General features: G+C 38.2%; 1 protein-coding gene across 2 annotated transcripts in view; it reads right to left on the bottom strand.

Annotated features, from left to right (window-relative positions):
* Window positions 1–13,124, bottom strand: part of LOC106085508 (calcium channel flower) — a 42,130-nt gene extending 29,006 nt beyond the window's left edge. The window contains exons 1-2 of one of the 2 annotated variants that reach the window (XM_013249786.2): window positions 12,951–13,124; window positions 12,645–12,765 (exon numbers count right to left, since the gene is read on the bottom strand). In XM_013249786.2, the coding sequence (XP_013105240.1) occupies window positions 12,645–12,765; window positions 12,951–12,953 (124 nt within the window). In that variant the 5' untranslated portion in view covers window positions 12,954–13,124. The remainder of the gene's footprint in view (window positions 1–12,644; window positions 12,766–12,950) is intronic. The other variant, XM_013249785.2, reaches the window with a different exon arrangement.
* Window positions 13,125–16,620: the final 3,496 nt, after the last annotated feature.

Below are 16,620 nucleotides of genomic sequence, written 5' to 3'. Positions count from 1 at the left end.
CTTCAAATTTCGAAAACGGATAATAAACCTTTTGTCGGCAGATCGGTCTATACAGCAGCTATATCCAAATATGGTCCGATATGACCCTCAAAACAACTTACTGCTTCAAATTTCAGCGAAATCGGATAATAAATAAAGCTTTTATGGGCTTCAGACCCTTTATCGGCAGATCGGTCTATATAGCAGCTATATCCAAATATGGTCCGATTTGTCCCGTGCAAGAACTTAACCTGCGTAGCAGAAAAAAAGACTTATCTGTGCCAAATTTCGGTTAAATATCTCAATTTTTGAAGGCTGTAGAGAGACAACAACATACACACGGACATCGTTAAATCGCCTTAGAATTTTACGACGATCCGCAACATATATACTTTGTAGGATGGATATTTCGATGTGTTGCAAACGGAATGACAAAATTAATATGGCGCCTATTCTATGGTTGTGGGAATAAAATGAATTAAAGTCTGTGTCATTGGTCAAGAAGTCATGTCGCTTCACCTTCTGCCCCTGGTCTAATCTCATTTATCTTTTTTTACGGCACATGTCAGCTAGGCCTTTGACTATGAATCATGAAAATATACTATCTGATCTTGAAGATAGTCTTATCTATTTTTGAGTTTAAACAAAATAAACTCAAGGGACATTTTTTTTAACTGGGCTTATATAAGTTTCCCAAGACTGTAATTATACTTGAGGATCTTAAATGCCTAAAAAAACGTATCAAATCAATAGCATAACCATTATCCACCCTCTGTTTATAAGTGCCTCTTATCTCATGGCTAGTAATGAAACTGAAAAACCACATAAAATCAGCAAAGGCTGTTAATTATGGCCTTGTATCTTCCACATTTTAAGAGTGTTGATAAGAAGGTTGTATAAAGGCATGAATCCATGCAGCTAGCTATAAACATATCATGTGCAATTGCAAAAGCTTATCTGCTAAATACTTAATGGGTTCATTGTTTCGAAGCAAAAACAATTTCTCCAACATGAATATCTTTGGTACTAGGAAGAGCAGCAGTTTTTAGCTTAGGCTAATAAGATAAACTGTAGTTTTTTTGTTTACACTTCAGCGTCATAACGGTGGCGTTGAGCCGTCAAAAAAACGTGAAAAAGGCCATTATTAATAGAGCAAAATGGAACGTATGATGATTGACTGACTGACGACTACCGAAAGTAAGAGAGTGAGTGAATATTTTCTAGAGTAGTATAGTCAGTCATTCGATTTGATGCGGTGACGTAGATGGTTGTATTCCAACCGGTTTTGGTTTGCCTTGCTAGCATTGCTGTCTAGTTTTTGTAGCATGTGTCACAATAACTGGGTTAATAAACTTATTGCCGGCATTTTATGTGGACTCAGTCTGGTTTGCTTACTATCGGACCAAGTGAACTATAAATCAACACATCAGCAATCATGAATTAATTCACTTATATGATCATTGCAGGGGGCATACCTATTCGGTGCGATTCAATGGCGATAAGAAATTTTCGGTTGACATGTCTGTATGAGCAATGTTCTACTTATTATCAAATTAGTTTAAATTTCTTGTTTAAATATGACTCATTAATTTATAGACACCATATTCGTGTATATATTTGGAAAACAAAACCACTTCAAACGCCCGCACAACACTACGATTAGGAATACGAGAAGCTTAACTATAAGCAAGGTGTTTTTGTCATCATTTCAGTGTTGAGGGAAGTGAAATTGAAGAAATTTACGGTGGCTTCTATTAAGATTTAGATTTATTTCTTATTTTCATTAGCACTTAGCTATAATTAAGAGGTATTTTGGTTGGCAATAGACATCATATCTGAGGTCATGTGCACTTTTGCTTTAATCTACCAGCTTGATAATGATATTTTAGCTTATGATGTGGGGTTTTTCTTTTTCAAATTGTCATATAATAAAACTAAGGAATTTGCCTATACTACTATTGCTAATAACATACTAGCTCTGAATCGCAGAAATATTATGGAAGGGTCTAGTGATAACATACGAACGCTAGAATAATAAAGAGGTATTATTGTAAAACAAAAAGAACGATTTCTTAGGTTGCAAATTTCCCATGAACATTCCATTAAGGAACAGGGCATACTTCTCTCATATCAATGAGTGCAGTTCGATTAATGTCTAAGCTCAATGATAAGGGGACTCCTTTTATTGCTAAGTCCGAACGGCGTGCCGCATAGCGACATGAATTTGTAGGGAAGTTTCAACATGGCAGGATACCTCACAAATGTGTGTGGGAGTTGTAGCAGTGTGTTGCACACTGAGGCAGCAGCCCTTGACGATGAAGGACTTCATCGGGTCAATCCGGTACGTACAACCGGCTGCCATGGGATTGACCTCACAAAAATTGGCACCATTACTAAGGGGAAACTATACTACGCTGCATTGGCTAGTTCATGTTGTCAGAATGGATGAAGAAGCTCCAGCAAAGAAGTCTTTTGAAGGCAAACACGGTGGTACACGCAAACCGGGAAGACCAAAAGCCCGATGGAAAGATCAAGTTATGGGAGACACCTCGAAACTTGGTGTCAGAGATTTTAGAATGAGCGCAGAAGATCGAGGCGCTTGGAACATTATTCTACGTTCGGCTAGTAGAACAAATATTCTGTCATAGCCAATTAAAGTATGTAAGTACTAAGGGGAAAATCGCCGCTAAAAATTTTTCTGATGTTAACGCCGCGATTTGAACTCGACGTCATATGCGGACATGCCTAACCTCCGCGCTACGGTGGCCTCCTACGATTTCATGGGTACGATGATTGTAATCTATTGGGATTCAACAGTAAACGACAGGCCAAAATTTTCATAAGAAAGTAAACATTGTTATAGACCCGTCACGTGATATCTAAGCATTACACAAACTGGATATTTGAGCTCCGATTTATGTGGTGTTCATCGTTATGATCAGAAACTCAGCTGAAAACTACCCGGCGCGTCCAAAGGTGCGGATAGTAGAATGCTTTATAAAGAGTAGCTGCAACTGCAGTCATGGCTAATCAGCGGTATCGAGTGGAATGTCTCAGTAACAGACGTGGTGGGACTGGCTCTTGCTTAAATACTAAGTACCTATGATGGTCAATAGGACAAGGCAATTTATTGGCGCTTTTTAATATCCAATGCAATGCTTCACAAGGATTGCTACCTCCATATCTAAATATACTACAACTACTACAGGAAAAACAACAAAACAATTTCTATAGCAATAATATTAGAAAAAAATTATTTATAGAAATTAAATTTTGAAAGATTTTTTACAAAATGTTGAAAAATTTTCTTATGGGTGATTTTTTAGCTATTATCTTTTTGGTAACACTGGTTTAAACAGCTCACACAGGTTTCGTGTTTTGTGTCACTGTCAAACATCTTCAGTTTGGTCCTAAATGTAACCATGAATTGCCTTACAAACGAACAACGCTAACATATTTTTGAATTTTATTATCAAAATGCGTGCTCTGTTAAGAAAGTTCATCGTGCTTAAACTGTGTTCAGCGACGAAGCAAATTTTTGGTTCAATGGGTACGTACGTAAATAAGAAGAATTGTCGATTTTAGGGTGAAGATCAGCCAGAAGCATTGCAAGAGCTACCAATGCATCCAGAAAAAGCCACAGTTTGGTGCGGTTCATGAGCTGGTGCATCATTGGACCACACAGCACGCGTAACAATGGACTTATTGAAAGGCTAGTTCGATGAACAATTTATTTTACTTCGGGACCGGTCATTTGGCATCCGGCATCCTAGATCTTACGATTAAACGCCTTTAAACTATTTTTTTATACAGACAATAATGAAGCATTTATTTTTGAAATACCGGTCGAAATGTTGGACTAAGCGGATGGACCATTTAAGACGCAATCACGGTTAACATTTTCATTTTATTCAGATAATGCAACATGAAGCTACACAGTGGCCAATTTAAACAAATTACAATGAACTACTCCTTATCTTTAATATACAAAATATATTATAATAATGACTTAAGACTAAGATCACAAAATGTCGCATTTGCATGAAAAATATTCAAACATAAAATTATATGAACCGTACTATCGATTCAAATAAAGATTTGAAGAATTTTTCTGAATTTTATGTTTTTTTGGAAAAACTTTCCTATAGCTCATAAAAAATCACCCTTTATATGTAGCTCTCATATAAACCGATCCGATGGTCTGAATTGCTCCATAACCTGATACAACTCTCATATAAAGCGACCTCCCGATTTTATGTCATGAGCCTCTAAAGGGCGCAATTCATACCCGATTTGGCTGAAATTTTGCACAATGACTTCTACTATGGTCTCCAATATCCAAAGTAAGTATGCCACGAATCGGTCCATAACCAGCTCTAATAGCATAGCAATTATTATCTATTATTTGTTTGCCTATAAAAAGATACCGTGCGATCCATGGTGGAGCGTATATAAAATTCGGCCCGTCCGAATTTAACTTGTTTTTGTTTTTTTGGTTTTGGCTTTTTACAGCCGCCACATATGAATCAATCGAATGTTACACACAAAGGGGGAATATTGAAATTAATTTTGAAGAAAAAGAGGGAAAAAAGGGATCTCACCACTGGTGGACGCGTTTCGATTATTTTCTATTTAAAATTTTGAAAATCTTCTTCTTCTTATATATAAAAATCAATTTGTGTTTGTTTGTCGGTTTGTTTAGGTGTTCCTTATTGACTCAAAAACGGCTGAACTGATTTTCTTGAAATTGTCACAGATGGTGCAAAATGATGCCGTGGTGAAAAAAGGGTACTACATTTTTTGATATCTGAAGAGGGGCGGACCCTCCCCCCTACCCTAATTTTTTGAAACGCCAGATCTCGGAAGTAGGTGTGCTGTGTGCAAATTTCGGATGGGGTACCTGGGGGGCCGCCCACCCCCAAAACTTACCCAATATATATAAAGACCAATCACTACAATATGGGACTCAAATTAAAGGTATTTAAGATTGTAAAACGTATCTGATATCCAATTGTCAGACCAAGTGTTTGGGGGACCACTTCAACCCCCAAAAAACCCCTAAATCGGACATGTCAATATGGGACTCAAATGAAAGGTATTTGCGAGTAGAATACGAATCTGATATCCAAATGTGAGACTGGGTTTCTGGGGATCAACTCCTTTCCCCAAAACATCCCCCAAACAGGACTTATTTAATGACCATGGCTATATGGGGCTTAAATAAAAGGTATTTGAGTGTAGAATACGAATCTGATACCCAAATGTGGGACCAAGTGTTTGGAGAGCCGCCCCTCCCCCAAAGAGGACAAATTTACGACCAGTGCAATATGGGGCTCAAATGAAAGGCTTTTGGGAGTAAAGCACGAATTTGATATCAATATTCGGCAAAAGGTGTCTATGGGGCCATCCCACCCCATAAGACCACCCATATAGGAAGTATATGCTGACCATTGCAATATGGGGCTCAAATAAAAGATATTTTAGAATGGAACAAGAATCTGATATACATGTTCAAGGACAAGTCATTGAGTGGCCGCCCCATCCCCCAAAACACTCCCCATAACGACTATGGAAATATGGCGCTCAAATTAAAGATATTTCGGAGTAGGCCACGAATCTACAATAATATCAACATTCGGGACCAAATGTCTAGGGGACGGTCCACCACCATAACAACCCCCAAATAGGACGTGTTTGTTCACCATGACAGAATACCACTTAATCGGACATATTTACAGACCACGTCAATGTGGGGTTCAAATGAAAGGTATTGGGGAGTAGAGTACGCAAGTTATACCCACTTTTGGGACCAATTTTCTACCCCTTTCGGGTCTACCCCTTCCCCAAAACACCCCACAAATAGCAATTATTTACTAACCATCACAATATGGGGCTTAAATAAAGATATTTAAGAGTAGAATAAAAATCTGATATCCAAATGTGGGACCATGTATTTGAGGCACCGTCCCTTTCCCAAACACCCCCCAAAGAGTACGAATTTTGAGGCCAACTGTTTGAGGTCGCCTCATTCCTTAAACCAACGGCAATATGGGGTTCTAATAAAGTTATTTGGGAATAGAATACGAATTTGATATCCAAATGTGGGATCACGTATTTGGGGTACCGCCCCTTTCCCAAAACAGCCCCAAAGAGTACAAATTTCGGGGTCAAGTGGTTGAGGACGTCTCATGCCACAAACTCCCCTTAAACCAATGGCAATATGGGGTTTAAATAAAAGGTACTTGAGAGAAGAGCACGATGCTTTTCAGGGCTAAGTGTCTAGGGGACCACCTCACCCCCGAAAAGACCCTTAAATCGGACATCATGACAATATCAGGATGAAATAAAGACTTTTAAGAATAACGTTAATAACCCTAAACCCTCCAAGCGAATTCATAGACCAATAAAGATCATATGGGATTCAGATAAAGGCATTAATATTGTTATACTTTTAGTCAAGCGACATAAAGGGTGATTTTTTAGCTATTAGTTTTGTTTCACTATCAAACATCATCAGTTTGGTCTATAATTTAACCATAAATTGTCCTACAAACGAACGACGCTTGCATATTATTGAATTTTATTATCAAAATTCGTGCTCTGTAAGAAAGTTCATCGTGCTAAAATTGTGTTCAGCGACGAAGCTCATTTTTGTTTCAGTGGGTACGTAAATAAGCAGAATTGTCGATTTTGGAGTGAAGAACAGCCAGAAACATTGCAAGAGCTACCAATGCATCCAGAAAAAGGCAACAGTTTGGTGCGGTCTATGGGCTGGTGGCATCATTGGACCGTATTTCTTCAAATGCGAATCGTAACGTAACTGTGAATGGCAAGCGCCATCGTGAGATGATATCCAATTTTTACTTGCATGACATGTGGTTTCAACAAGACAGTGTCACATGCACACAGCACGTGTAACAATGGACTTATTAAGAGGCGAGTTCGTTGAACATGTTATTTCACGTTCGGGACCGGTCAATTGGCCGCCACCATCGTGCCATTTAAAGCTTTTAGACTATTTTTATTGGGACTGTGTTAAAGCTCATGTCTATACAAACAAGCCAGCTTCAATTAACGCATTGGAAGACAAACATTAATTCATGAGGTACCGGCTGAAATGTGTGAAAAAGTACGCCAAAATTGGAATAATCCGATGGACCTTTTGAGGCGAAGTCACGGTCAACATTTGCATGAAATAATCTCCAAACGGTAAATTATATGGACCATACTATCGAATAAAGATTTAATTTTTCTGAATTTTATGCGTTTTTTTTTTGTTGTTGAAAAACTTTCCTATAGCTCTTACAAAATCACCCTTAATCGAAAATAAATATTTAAAGTGGAATTTTGTTTCATATAAAGTAAAATATACAATAATATATAAATATAGTATGCCCCATTTTATGATTTCCGAGAAGGGGCGGACCTTCCCCCTAATCCCGATTTTAAAAACGCCTGTTCTCGGAGATTGGTGCATCGATACAAAGCGAAACTTTGTATGCCCCATTATGGTAACCCAAAACACAAAATTGAATAGTGTAATGCCTCATCCAGAGTAGCTTTATCTGCAGTCGCGGACAATCAGCGGTATCGATTGGAGAGTCTCAGTGAGAGGCCGGGTGGCACCGGCTCTTGCACAAATACTGAGTGCCTACGATGCTCGATATGACAAGGCGAGTTATTGGCACCTTTAAATAACCCATGGTCATCCTATTCCCGCGGCGATCGGTTCTTTGAACTGGAAAGAGCTGGTTCACCTACAGGAGCATGACGAGAATCGCCACCTCCACATGAAAATATTGTTACAACAACAACAACATTGGTAAATACGAAACGCTTGGGTATTTACCCAATAAATACCTTTTGTGGGTATTCGTTTGGGTATTTTTAATTTTGCAGATATCTTGGGTATAAAAACATTTTTCAAAAAATTGTTGATTTCCTATTCTTTGTATATAAACTTGATCTTCTAATCTCATAAAATAGGATTTTAGTTATATATAGCCGCTATATAGACCGATCTCCAGACTTAGTCTTGAGGCAATAAATTGGTATTTTTTTATCCGATTTCGATGAAATTTGGCACAGTGAGTTCTGGTAGACCCCTATTCATTTCTTCGAAGTGTGGTTCAGATCGGATTATATTTGAATATAGCTGCCCTAAGACCGCCCAACCGATCTTCCGATATAGGGTATTGAGGCCATAAAAGCTCCATTTACTACACGAATTCGATGAAAAATGGATACAGTGTGTTCTGGTAGACCCCTACCCATTCCTGTCAAATGTGGTACAGATCGAACCATATTGGGATATAGCCGCCAAATATACCGACCTCCCGATATTGTGTAATGAGCCAATAAAAGAAGCATTTTTCATCCTACTTTGTGAAATTGAGCACAGTGAGTTCCGGTACCCTTCTAAGCCTTTTTCTCAAATATCGTCCATATCGGACCATATTTGAATATAGCTGCCATATAGACCGATCTCCCGATATGGAGTATTGATCCCATAAAAGGAGCATTTTTCATCCAATTTGGATGACATTTGAAACAGTGGTTTATAGGCTTTATAATTTACAGATAACGGAAGGGACGGACCCTCCACCTTTACCCCAAAACCCCAAGTACCCAGCGGTATATTATAGGTATTAGGGAGTAGATTACGAATATGAAATTAAAATTTGCTTTCAAGTCTAGGTGGCGCTTTTCCTCCTAAAGATACGTCAAGTGGGTTATTTGACCCATTATGGCAATATGGGGCTCAAATGCAAGGTTTTTGAGAGTAGAAAATGAATTTGATATCCAAATTCGGAGCCAAGTGTTTTGGGGTACGCCCTAAAGCACTCCCTAAAATTAACTTCATTTTCTTTGGGAATAAAGAACGAATTTCATATCTATTTTCAGTGCAAAGTGCCGGTGGCCGTCCCAACCCCAAAACACCCTCCAAAAGGTTCATATTTAAATTAAAATTAAAGGGATTTGGAAGTGCAGCACGAATTTGATATCCATATTTGGATTGAAATGTCTGAGGTGCCATCCCTCCCCTATTGAGAACATTACCCTAAGGAAGAACATTACCACCAGGAACAGAGAAGGGGCAAATTCTCACACATCAATGAGTGCTTTCCGATTCAAGCTTAAACTTAATGATAAGGGACCTTTTTTATAGCCGAGTCTGAACGGCGTCCCGCAGTGCGACACCTTTTTGGGGAAAAATTTTTAAATGACAATGCATGGCATTGTACCTCGCAAATGTCGCCAACATTATAAGGGGATAAACACCGCTTTGTCCGATGTTCTCGCCAGGATTCGAACGCGTTTAAAGTCATAGGCTGCAATGGCACGAATTCGATACTCGCATTCAGGGCGAAGTGTCCCCGCCCTAAAAAGATAAAGAAGGCGCAGCGGAGCGGGCGTTTAGGCGGCTAGTTTTCAATAAAATAAAATTTTGACAAAAAAAAATGTACACAAATGTATATACATGGTAGAAGGCAAACACGACGAATCAATTCAACATTTTTTGTGTGAAATTCTTTTTTATTGATTAAATGACAAAAATGTGTTGAAGTAATCTAAATTTTAAAATCCATACACTTTTGTTATGTATGACTTTTGCCATAACTATTGCACCGTGGCGCAGAGGTTAACACGTTCGCCTACTACGCCGAATGCATGGGTTCAAATCATCGTGAGATTTGGCTATATTTGTGATGTATTCTACCATGTTTAAACTTCTCCACCAAAAAGTGTCGCTATGCGGCATGCCGATCGCACTCGGCACTAGAAAGGAGGTCCCTTATCCCCCTTGAGCTTAAACTTTAACCGGACTGCACTCATCGGTATGATAGATGTATGCCCTGTTCCATAATGAATGTTCATGGGAAAATTAAATAAGTTAATTGTTGCTCTGAGTCTGTCAAAAACTGAATTGCAAGCTGCACGAATGTAGTCTGCTTATATTTTGGCCCATTCTTTTTAGTCCTTACCATGCTCTCAAAAATGGTTTATATAGAAAAACCCATCGAATTGGCATCTTGCGAATTGGACAGCCACATTGTGGATGGAATGAAGTGCGGAACATGATATTTTAACCGTTCTTGGTTTACACGTGCTTTATGTGGCTGTTGTAACGACCATGGTTTAAAACCGAAATGTTTGCATGCTCACGGCTCCAAAGCAGAATTCCAAATTATTTTTCCCGATAATGAGTAGCATTTATTTTGATGTTAGACTCAGTGAAAATAATTAGAGAGCGATCACAGTTGCCCACACCATCACTTGAGATGGAAAATTACTTCGGGTGGCGTTCTTGGTTTCAAATTGTAGTTCGTGCGATCGGTTAAGTAAACGCGATATTTTTTCGCATTAGAGAACGTTTTACTCAGAAACCCAACACGTTCGTACAGCTTACAATTTGTTTTATGACCGACTCAGAGCAATAGTCAAGGCAAAAGGTGGTCATGTCGAATAAAAGTGAAAGGATTCGGAAATTTAGATTGCTCCAACACATTTTCGTCACTTGAATCAATTAAAAAGTATTTTCACCCAAAGAATTGTGACCGTTTGCATTTGGAACACTTCGCGCCAGCTACTCTACAGCAAGTTTAAAAGTGCACGCACGTTCTTCGATCTATTAAAAGGTGAGTGTTATTGTTGCAGCCGCTGATTTGCGAAGGGGGTCGGGTTTTGTGTCGATCCCAATACGTAAACCTCAGTGCAGTAAGGACCACTTTAAATATGTGGCTGTTGTTGTTGTAGCCGCAGATTTGAAGAATGGCAGCAATCTTTGGGCAGGAATGATCCTGGATTGATAACTGTACGACTGCAGTGGAGACCGCTGTTAATAGTGTTTTGGGATGATGCATAAAGCAAAACCATACCATTGTCTTTCAAGGCCTTTTGTAGTTTTGTTTTATTTTTATATACTTTTTTTTTCTCAATTTTTTAAACTGTCGCCTTTAAAGTGTTTACTCGTAAGGCTCTTGATTTCTTTTTATGGTCTCTTAAGATGAAATAGTTATTAGGAATTCTATTTTGCTTTATCTTAATCTTTTTAATGGCAATTCAAATTAATTTATGCCTAAATATTGTCACCTAAAATGCCATGCAGGCTCGTTCAGGACCGATCGCCGCGGAAACAAGCGGCAATTGGTTATTTAAAGGCGCTAACAACCAGCCTTGTAATATCAAGCATCATAGGCATTCAGTATTTGTGCAAGAGCCGGTGCCATCCGGCCCCTCACTGAGACTCTCCGCTCGATAGCCCTGATTGCCGCGACTGCCGTTGCACCTACTCCATTTAAAGAATTCCTCTATCCGTAACCTGTGGACGTACCAGGTAGCTCGCAGCCAAGCGTCTCGTGACAGAAGTGAACACCACACAGATCGGACCTCAATGTTCCAGCCTGTGTTGTGCTCACAGCTATCCCGCGCCGTTTGAGTCTCTTAATATCTATCTGCAAAGAGCATTTAATTTGTCTACACTGCTTTGGTAAAATCAAAATCAAAAATTTTCCATAATGTGCACATTCTATTAAATAGAAATAAATACATTCATTGTACTATACTAACATAAATGAAAGTTATTGTTGTAGACGACAGAATGCTCATTGTAAATCATTTATTTATTGTGGGTCGGTGGTTTATGTAATCATGCCTCCTTCAACATTGAGAATGCATCTCTTATCTGTTACTATGTGGGTGTATATGTCATACACCATTTCAAAAAAAACCGCAAGTGAAACCATTGAAGCATAAGAGTAATTTAATCCACTTGCTTTTGCTGAGAACAACAAAAAAATAATGATTATTATTTGATGAATCAAATGCAATTCACAACCAACTAAGGGCCAATTTGGGAGCTTTTGACCAAGCCCTATAGATAATTTGCACATTTTACTACCAAATTATTTTTTATTCATTCAAATTTGTTATCACAGCAATTAGAGAACAATAATTAAATGTAAGAGTATTTGACATTTCGGAAAATCTTGCAAGTGGAGGGGAGCATGAAAATGTCAACCCATATTCCATGTAATTTCTACTGTCAAAAATGTATACAAAAACAACTGTTGTTTTCTTGTCCTATAATCACATGCATACATACCTAACTATGCGTAAGGGGGTTTTTGGGGGTGGTATACTTTCCTTCTACATCAATGTCACCCATGACAAAAAAGAATGTAAAATGTAACAGAACGACCTTAAAAGTAACCCAGCAAACTTAACGGAAACCAGTACCCTACAAAAAAAACTGTTATAGGACAACCAGTCGAACGCCCACCCACCCATTCACACGTTTACTCATATTCGTTCTGAAAGATACCACCACAGAAACGCAAACCACTGCTTTCTTGGGCCAAAAAAAAAAAACAACAGAAAACAAAAAAAAACAAGCACCATGTACAACATGAGCGTAAATTAATGATAACAAGAGACGACCAAACTCACTCGACGATGGCTTGCATACATACAAACTCTGTATACACGCATATACAGGAAAAATCGAAGAATCAAAAAAGGTACACAAAAAAATCGATGCTCCTACCAACATATTATGGCCCACAAACCGATTTTTTTTCTCAAGAAACATTAAAAGCTATATAGCTAGGTGTCCCAAAAATTATTTCTTTCCTCAAAATTATAAAACCCATATGTATACTTACAGAAAGCTCCTGTAATTCCAAGAAATCGTACACCATATTTGAAGTACCAGGGCTGATCATCTGCTGGTCCAGGCTGTTGATTGGGCCTGGCCATCAGACTAGTGATCTTATCCGCAAAACTCTGAAATATCAAGATAGGATTATTGAAGGGATTTTGAAATACATTATTCCTTATCAAAGGCACTTAGCGCTGAGCCTAATTTGCTGCATCATTCGCTAACTTCAGCATTGTTGGCAATTAGGAAATAGGGCCACCTCCACAGTTCTACACATGCGGTCAAAGTATTTTACTCGGTACAAACTCACCATTTTGATATATCTGCTTTATATTTTATTACAAGAGTTTTTACTCAATTATTTTGCCCTTTTTTTATCAATTATCAATGATAAAATGCACTTGATTTTGCTTCCCAAATTCCGCCTCCTTTTTTCCTGATATATTTTTTCTATTGTTCTTCTTCTTTTAAACTTTTTGACGTTTAATTTAATTTTTATTTTTGACGTTTCTTTAGGTTCTGTGACCAAAACAACGATGCACAACCAACAAATATGTCTAAAATACAACACTTTGCCAAAAGCAATTTTTATTAACAATGGGTCATCTATACATTGAATTGAGCAAAAGCCATTGCGGTTCCTTAACACATGATGTATGTTCATACATGTATACTCTCTCAAATAGCAAGAAGCTTATATACAACATAATCGAAATTTAGAACAAGACATATATAGTTCTAAGGTTTAGCTGTTAACCGTTCGTTAAGCATTTAATGTCAAAGTAAGAAGAGACTCAATAAAGAATTTACTTTACTTTACTTAACACATGAAAAAATATAGAAAGTTTGCAAAACAAAAAAACTTGTGATGAAAATATACATGGTTCAATCAATAAGGTTATGTCACATGCCGTAAAAAGGCCTCCATGAACATTGAGAATCTCAATTATACCATGGTTGAATTAACAAGGTTGGGTCACTTGCCCAAAAACAACGAAATCAACTATACAACCAAGATATATTCATTTACAGGTAGTAGGAGTCAAGATATATTCTTTTCCAGGTAGTGGCAGTTGCCCAACAACAAAATATTGAGTGCACTATCTGACAAAATCAGTGATTGGTGCAACTCTGATATTGTGTGGGCCAAACCCAGGGCATAATTACCATGTAGTGTACCGTAAACAGCTGAGTTCCATAAACAGCGAAGTTCACTATCCGTCAACGAGTTTTGGTTGTGTGTGTATTATAGTTAAGAACCATATAACACAACCAACGAAAAATGGCGCAAACTGCTACCATGCACAAAATCAGAGTTGCACTAATCACTGATTATGACAGATAGTGTACTCAATATTTTGTTATTGGGCAAGTGTCACTATCTATAAATGAATATATATTGAAGACACCTTTGAATCCATCGTACAAAAATAAACACAAACTTCAAAACAAAAATTTTATAATTTTGCCTTAAGGTTTTTGTTGTAGCAGTGTGTTGCGTTCAATCTTTCATCTGCTGGACTCTGTTGAATACCCAGATCCAGGAACTCTGCGACTAAGATGAGATGCGTCCAGAAGGATCTGGGTCTGTGTCGAGTGGGTCTGGCTGTGTACTTAAACAGGTGATGTGTGTCGTATAATCCCAGATCACAATCGAGACACACATCCTGCACGTAGGTATTAATCCTTGCTCTGTAGGAATTGAGACGCCTGCATCTGCCGGGTCGTAATTGAGTCAGAACTAATCTGGTTTGCCGGAGGAGGTTAATTTCTTCAGGTGCAATCGGAGGCGGTCGTTCTCTAAGGACCACATACACCCCATCTGCTGCCATAACTGCACGGATATGACGAATGGAATGAATAACCTGGGTCATCTCACCAAAAGTGATAGGTGATCTTGCCTCGGAGACCATTGTAATTCAATTGCATGAAAGATACACTTCCGGGCACTGGTCCAGCAATATTGAGACTGGGGTATACATATTGCAGCACAGGAGGGGTCACATAGCCCGACGACGAGGACTCAGAACGCTACGACGACGCTTGTTACCCACTGCTGCCTATGTTTGCACAGCACCTTGCAACATATTCAGTACGACTATACTCCCGTAGTGACGTAAGGCCAGAGCAAGATCGAAATTGCACCCACTCCATGCACCGGTTACACCACACCGACACCGACCGATGATGGAGGCGGTTCTGGAAAACCGAACAGAACCAGGGTCCAGGGTTCTTTTCAATCCCGGCACGGACCAGAAGCGTGTGGAGAAGGGACTCCGGGATGTGCCTCTCCTATGACGAAAAAAGTAAGAACACGTACGCTGAGGTTCGTTTTAAGTTTGTTGCTGTTGTGGTTGTTATAATTATGTACGGTTAGGGTGAAAAGCTGCAGCTAATCAGTATACGGAACATTCAACTAATTTTCATACATGAACCTATGCCTTCCCCCCTCTACTGCAGTGCAGTGGAAGAATTGATGCCCAACCGTCCATAACTCCTCCCTATCCCCAAAAACCCTGCATAAGTCTGCCTCTTTATGTGTCAAAGTCTTGGAATTGCAATTCCATGACCCCTATCAATAGTGATAGCGCCTGCTAACCCGAAAACAACAAGCTTACACCTTCTGGTGAGTAGTACCAGCTCAGCCTGTCAGGGCTTTATGCCAAGCCCAATGACCATCACTAGCTTCCTCAATGCATCCACAACAACGTAAGAAATAAATAGAAATTGACCACTAGGGTGGATGACTTTTTTAAAACCTCGTTACCCTCTATCAAGTTTTGATGAGTTTTTATTCGAGTTTAGATAAAATCTTATGTATATGGTTATTCGATAAAAAAAAAACTCACATACAAAATGATTTTAAAATTTCACAAAAATTTAATTTCAAAGTGGCTTGTGCGTGACCATTTTTAATATTTAAATGGAAAAAATAGACAACATTTCATTCACTCGTGCAACAGGAAATAATTTTTGAAAAAAAAGTCATCATCCTATTAACCATCCTCCATAATTTCATTGTTGTTGTTGTTTTGTATGTTGTACATGTAGGTACGTACAACCGGCTGCCATGGGACTGAACGCGTAGACCTACATGAACCTTCATCATCCACAGAAAAAATTAAAAACATGGTCCATTAAAAACATGTGTACATTGAATTAAAAAATTCGCTGAAATCTGACCTAATCGGACACGAATTTGTATTATTGATTAACAATTTTGTAATTTGGATTTATGACAAGCTCAAAAATCTAATTAAAGCGGTTACTAACTCAATAAATTAATTTATTTGAAAGTTGTGCCTTTTCTCAAATAACATTTTTACCAATTTAATAAAAGGAAATAATTGATATGTTTTGCATTAATAAAAAAACTTTTTTTTATTGCGGATAAAACGTGTAATAGGTATATAAAGATCCCAAAGATGCTCAATGGGGTTGAGAACTGGTGATTTTGTCTGTTTATGCCTGAAATATACGGCTTTCTTCGAGCAACTCTTCCATAAAATCCAGCTCTATGTAATATTTTTCTGGCAGTTTCGGCACAGATACTTTTTTTAAACATTGTTTTAATATTTTCAACAATTTTGTTTTGGTACGAGGGTTGTTGCTTGCCATATTAATCACTTTGCGCTCTTCTCTAACGGATAATTTGTTTGGACGCCCAGGCCGAAGCTTTGAAGTTATAATGCCGGTTTCTTTGTAATTATTAATTACGCGCTGGACAGAAGAATACGTTCTTCCAACGGTTCCACCAGTATTTCTAAAGCTTTGTCCTTCTTTCCACAATTTAATAATTATTTTTCTTTCAGATATGCATATTTCCTTTCCTTTAGTTTTCATGTTTCCAAATTTATAATTTTTTAAAAAAACTCGTGTAACTATCACTTGTTATGATAATGAACTGAAACTGATCAAAAATAAGAACAAGCATCATAAAAAGTAACGGTACTTTCGAAGTAAACAAAGTGAACGCAGAC

This window comes from Stomoxys calcitrans, chromosome 1 (assembly GCF_963082655.1).
Source record: "Stomoxys calcitrans chromosome 1, idStoCalc2.1, whole genome shotgun sequence".
NCBI lineage: Eukaryota > Metazoa > Arthropoda > Insecta > Diptera > Muscidae > Stomoxys > Stomoxys calcitrans.
Note: the sequence above shows the minus strand (reverse complement) of the source record. Positions and strands in the feature narration are given on the sequence as shown.